The sequence below is a fragment of the Tupaia chinensis genome, unplaced genomic scaffold (assembly GCF_000334495.1).
Source record: "Tupaia chinensis unplaced genomic scaffold, TupChi_1.0 Scaffold144168_1, whole genome shotgun sequence".
In the NCBI taxonomy this organism is placed as follows: Eukaryota; Metazoa; Chordata; class Mammalia; order Scandentia; family Tupaiidae; genus Tupaia; species Tupaia belangeri.
In genome coordinates, this window is record NW_006204024.1 from 374,425 (window position 1) to 380,727 (window position 6,303).

The 6,303-nt window shown below is 50.5% G+C and overlaps 1 protein-coding gene across 1 annotated transcript in view; it reads right to left on the reverse strand.

The window, feature by feature from the left end:
* The window catches only part of HMCN2 (hemicentin 2), a 170,726-nt gene that overhangs the window by 159,549 nt on the left and 4,874 nt on the right, over positions 1–6,303 (reverse strand). The window contains 1 exon segment of the mRNA XM_014583202.2: positions 6,105–6,302. Coding sequence (XP_014438688.1) covers positions 6,105–6,302 — 198 coding nt within the window.

Below are 6,303 nucleotides of genomic sequence, written 5' to 3' on the forward strand. Positions count from 1 at the left end.
TAGAACAGGCTGCGTAGTAACAAATTGGGGTTGGAGACTTCAGCATGAACTGGTGTTCAACTTAACATAGATGCAGCTGGTCGCGTATGCAAACACTTACGGAGCGTGGTCTATACACAGCATGCATCTCCTTGCTCTGTCAGCCCAAGGAGGGTGTAAAAGCAATGGCATGCCACTTAACACCAGATCCTAGTTCCTAACACCATTTTCCAACAAAGGAACCAGGGAATCTTAGAGAAATAGCTAATTCTAGGACTAAAGGAGAAAAGAGATACCGTGAGCCTGGGGTACCATCTAGTATCTAGACCCCCAGGGGAAGGAGGCTACACACACACGAGCCAGGCGCAATGTAGTGGCCTGGTGGGATCCTGGGACAGAACAAACAAAACTCTGAGAAAATCTGAATACTGTAAACTTTAGTTACTGATAATGTGGCAAGGGTACTGTGGGAGCGTGAGATGTTATGAGAGGGGACACTGGGTGTGGGCACATGGGACCGTTCTCTATTGAGTCGCCGGAAAAGTCGTGATGTCTTTTTCTAGGTTTTCCTACTCAAAAACGCATGATGACTTTTCCAATGATCCAATATTTTCACAATAACTCTGTAGATCTAAAACGATTCTAAAATAAATAGTTTATTTTTTAAATTTCAAAAGAAAAGGATATGAGGAAGGACCCCTCTGTTAGTATCTACTGTAAAGCCAAAACATTCTGTCCCAGGCTCCTGGCACGAGTGGTGTCACACAACAAGAAAAACGAAACATCCAGATAAATTCCTAGTAGCTAGTTTAGGACAGAGGAAGGGTGTAAATGAATGAAAAGGAAAGGATCTGTTGATAAAATACACCTGAACAATTAATTATCCCATTCTGGAGGAACTGTGTTACATGCACCAAATTTTTAAAATCCCAGATTAAAGAATTAAATTGGAAAGAGAAAAAATGAAAATGAAACAAAATAGAACATCTATTTAACCAATCTTTTGTTTAAAAAAAAAACTTCCTAAGCATGGAAGTGAAGAAAAACCCACACATGCAAACACAAATCAATAGGCTTCTCTTCATAAACTTCAGAACATGAAGAATCACACATAATACTAAAAGGAAAAATATTTACCACGTAACAAAAATCAGTTAATATCAGTGACAGAAAGTCCCCATACCAACTAAAAACGCACACGAAACCTTAGTGAACACTTATCAATGTATTGGGCCTCAGCAGCAATTAAAACAAGTGCTAGGCTGGCAGGCGGCATGGTGGTTAAGGTGCTGGATTCCCACATGGCTGACCATGGTTTGAGTCCCAGACCCAGTGGCTTGAAACTCTTGCTCGGTGTGTGTGCATATGTGCCCCAAATCCAGAAAGGAAAATGTAGGAGAAGGTAGGGCATTGCCATCCCCCCTGGGGAGAGACTTTCTGTCTGTTTCTCTCTGTCTCTCCGAGAGCACATGTGCCCTATAGCAAAGAATCTCTCTCTCTAAAAATAAAAGTGCTATCATTCCTCATCTTTTGAGTTGGGGGTGGGTGGGTGGGGAGTCTGCATCCCAGGACTGGGGGCGGGATACTGAAACAGGCCTTTCAAAAGCTTCTGGAAGATGTTTAAACTCCCAAAACATTCCGGAAAACCACTTGAAAAGTCGCTGGCCCACTCAGAGTGTTAAAAATGGCCTAGAAATTCCACTTCGAGGAACTTAATCTAGGGAAAAAAATAACCAAAGATGCAGACGAAGACTTACACGAGAGTGCTTTTTGTAACATTTTAATAGAGCAGAGCTGACTGAAAATCACTTCTTTTTCACTTAAAAGCTTTAATAAGTATTTCCAAAGCACTGTGCTGGTTTGCTCCAAGTCCCTGGAATCCAGACCCACTGCTGTTCACCCCGCCCACCCCACCTCAGGGTTCAGGATGGGGCTTCCTTTAAGTCAGCTGAGACCTTATTTCCCCAGCTCCTTTTCCGCAGAAGGGAGCTCTGTTTGCTGATTCAAAAGACACAGCCAGTCCTAAGCCACGGCCCAAGCCCTGCTCAGCCCATAGAAGGAAAGTGGTGTTGCAGCTCCTCAGCGTCCCTTACCCTGTCCCGCGACTGGGCCCCTCCCTGCTCCGCCACTTCCCTCCTGCACCCTGCCTCCTTCACCTGTCCCCACATGTCAGCGCAGTCTGTCCTCCAACCCAGTCCTTATCCAGCTGGCTCCGAGCATCCCCAGAATCCTCTGTCCCAGCTGTACCCCAGTGCCCAGAATCTGCCCGGCACACTGTCCAGTCCTGTTCCTCCAGACCTGCCCCACGCTGGGTCTGCAGAACTTTGGTTAGTGCCCTCCCCACTGGCCACTGCTGGGCAGGAGCTGGGAGCTGAGCCGGCACACCCTTTCTACTCCCCACCTGGCCTGTCCCTCAGGCTGGCTTTTTGTCATTAACACTGATGGCTTCACACTGTGAGCCTCAGTGGGCCCCACACACATCGGGGCTCAGTTAATGCTGAAGTCCCTTCCACGCCTGTACCTGGGCATCTCTGGAGAGGGTATTTTGGGGAAGCTGGAAGAGGACTGGGTTTTGTGTGCTGTGGGTAGGGTGAGGGCGGAGCGTGGGAAGTTCAGAGACTTGCATGTCACCCCCAGAGGCGAGGGCGTGCGGGGAGGGGTGGCAGGAGGATTCTCAAAGCTGATGGCCAGACAGCGAGAAGCAAGGACAGCCTGAGAGCCTGGTCTGAGTCTTGGGACTCGAGGTCTGGCTCCTGCCCTGCAAGTGAGCCAAGCATTTGAGAGACAAATATGGGTGTGAGTCAGGACTTCTTTCACCCTGGCTGGCCGCCTTGGGGGAAGTTTCGCTGGTGTCCTGTGTCTCAGATTCTCCAAATGTAAGATCAAGCAGTGGAGTAGATGATCTCTAAGCTCCCACAGTGTGCTGTCTGGAAGCCCAAGAGCAATCCAGAAGGGGGTGAGAGACTTGAGGAGGGAGCAGATGACCTGTGTCCTGGCTGAAGCCCAGAATGCACCTCACGCCCGATCTGCTCACAACCCCCAGCCTTGCTGCCCCCACTCTCCCAGATGGAAGCTGTCCATTTGATTTTTCCCAGAACCTTGCCTGGCTTCTGGACTTTGAGTTGCAGAGTCCTATGGAGCCCCAAATTCCTGGAAGCAGAGGGGTCCCCAAAACTCAGCCTCCAAATTCCTTGAAATTGTCTCTCACCACTGTGGCCCATTTTTCAAGTACCTATAATGAAGTCATAGTTAATAATGCAAATTTTTCTAAAGTCAGCTGGTGGCATGGTGGGTAAGGTGGCTCGATCGCACATGGCCAACTATGTGGTTCAAGTCTCAGATCTGGCAGTTAGAAAAATATACTGGGTGCATGTGTGTGCGTGCGCAAAGTCCCAAGAGGAGAATGAAGGAGAAGGTGCAGCATGGCCATCCACCCAGAGGAGAATGAAGGGGAAGGGGCAGCCTGGCCCTCCCCCCGGGGGGGGGGGGGTTCTCTCCCTCTCTCTTTAAAAATAAATGAATAATGCAAATTCTTCTAGAAGTGCTTTCTAGCTCATAGTCTTTGATCACTGCATATGAAGGGTCTACAACATGTTCATAAAAATGCTTATCACAAAACAAGTGGATTTTAAGATTTCCACCAAAGAAATTCGTACTTTAACTCCATTTGCCCACAAATCTTTTGAAATCCCCTTGCATTTTCTTAGACAGGAACATTTGCAATACCATTTTGCAAGGAATCTGTCATTTTTTTCTTTTCTTGGGATGGTTTATTTGTTAATATTTCATGTTGTTCATTCTTGTTCATATTTCTTCCATGACCAAGAGCGGCAGAGAGACAGGAGCCTAAGAGGGTCCTACTGCCGTCTGCCCCCAGCCTCAGCCGGCCAGCCCCGGATCCTGGACACGCATATGCTTGTCCTTCCAGGGAGGTCCCTGGACTTGAACCAGGAACCCTCCCATGTGGGACTCCCTCACAGAGTGTGGTGTTTCACCATTGTGCCACTAGACACCTGGAGCCTTTGTGTTGGCTTATGAAGGTACACTTCTGGATGGAGGGGTGGGTAGGTGGAGATGTGACAAAACACATAGAGCACACAAATCCCGGGCTCTGGACGGAGGGCACACAGGCGTCCCACGTAACCTCTCCCCAGGCCCATTTTGCTGTAAGTTTGAAATTTCTCATTAACGAAAAGGTGCTGGGGACAGGGCCCTGCCTCTCAAGGTCGGGAACACAAAGAACACCCACAGCCCTTCTCCCTAGCACTGACTTTTCAGGGACCCCTTTCAAGGGATGCTCCAACACTGGGTGCTCAGGGTCTGAGGGGAGTGGAGAAGGGATTGCAGCATGGCCACCCTCCCTGGGGTGGGTGATAGATTTCTCACTTTTCCCTCTCTGTCTCTCTCTGGAAAGCAAATGCGCCCTATGGCCGAAACCTGGAAAGAGGGTGGAGGAAAGAAAGGGGGGTTCCTTGAGACGCAGAGGTGCTGCACGCAGGGGAAGAATCAGGGTAGGGGGGCCTGGAGGAGACCCGGCAGGTGTAGACCCCGGGCAGGCAAGGAAGTTGCTGTCTTCCCAGGAAGAGGTGAGGGGCAAGGTGCACAGGGAGAGCCGAAGCCCTCTGCAGGCCCTAGTGGACCCCACTTTGCTCCTGAGTCTGGCGTTCCAGGGCGCTCTGGCCTGTGAGGCCCACGCTGGGAGCCAACAACTCCAAGAATCAGCAGCAGAAAGCACAGGCCAGGAGCCGGGAGGAAGGCTGCATCGCCACAGCTCTGCAAAGTCGTCCCCACTTTTAAACATCACGTTTTTATTGTAACTGAGCTTTAGGACACAGCCACATGCTGTTAGTCACTATTTCACAGATAACTTTGTAAAGGTTCTTTTGAATAAAATTTGCTGTGGGGCACATGAGCTCAGCAGAGAGAGAGAGAGAGACAAAATGAAGAAGCAACCTTCCCTAGGGGAGGACAACCATACCACAGTCCTGTCTCCTCCATTCTCATCTTGAGATCTTGGGTACACACATGTGCACCTGGCATGTTCTTTAATCCATTGAATCTGGAACTCAAACCACATATGCAGTCAGTCATATGAGATCCACCTGCCTTGACCACACCACCTGGCTGGCCCAAGAGTCCCTTTTCAAAGCTCCTGTAAGAGCTAGTTGGTGGTTGTTTACTTAATAATTCTCTATATAAAAGGATCTGGTGTTCTCAAATGTATTGAATCTACAAGAAATACCCGGGGAAGTTTTGGAAAAGGCTGACTTCATAGGCTCCACCAACAGATATTCTGACTCAGTAGGTCTAGGGCAGGGTCTAAAAACCTAAATTTGTAAAAAACACTCCAGTTAATTCTGATATAAATGGTCCATGAACCATACTTTCAGAAATACTGCACTTAGGAGCTAATACAGAGAGAGATCAACCAAAATAAAAATCATGGCTCACAACTTGGGTTTTAAATACCAAGACAAGTCTGAGGACCACTGTAAAAATGACTGGTAGGGGCCAGACAATGGTGCAGTAGTAAAATATGATGCTCTGTAAGGCTGACCCATGTGGGAAGGTTACTAGCTCATGTGCAGAAACTTGCTGAGTATGCCTGGCATACATATGTAGATGATCCAGGGATTGTAACTGAGCTTTAGGACACAGCCACATGCTGTTAGTCACTATTTCACAGATAACTTTGTAAAGGTTCTTGCCTGTAGGGCGCCTGGGCTTGGAGGAGAGAGAGACAGAGACAGAGAGAAGGAAGGGGGAAATCCGGGGTGGGGTAGGGCAACTTTCAGAGGCAGGTCTCCCATGTCAGGAAGGTGAGGCCACTGCTGAACACAGCCGGAGCTGGCTGCGACATTTGAACACTGAGTCCCGGCTCTCGGTCACTAGACAGCGCCCACCGGGAGGTGCGGGAGAGGGGAGGGCCGGTTCCCCGGGAGGGCCGGTCCCAGGGGAGGTAGGGGAGGGACCGCTGAAAGGTGCCCTGGGTCCCAGCGGCGCGAAGGTGCGGAGAAGGCGCCCAGGGTCGGGTCGGCAGCTGTGTAACCCGCCCGAGTCTAGGTGCGCCGGGCGACCGGGCCGGTGAGCGCGCCGCGACAGGGCGCTGCGCGCGGGGACGCTACCTGGGTCGTGGAAGGGCACCAGCGCGTAGTTGGCGATGGCCTGACCGCCGCGGCTCAGGCTGCGCTCCAGAATACGCGAGGCGCCGTCCATCACCTGCATCAGGTCGTCCCACATGGAGCCGGTGACGTCGAAGACGAAGGCCAGGGTGGCGTCCCCCGTGGCGGGAGGCAGCGCGGGCCCGGGCGCGCCGGCCACGGC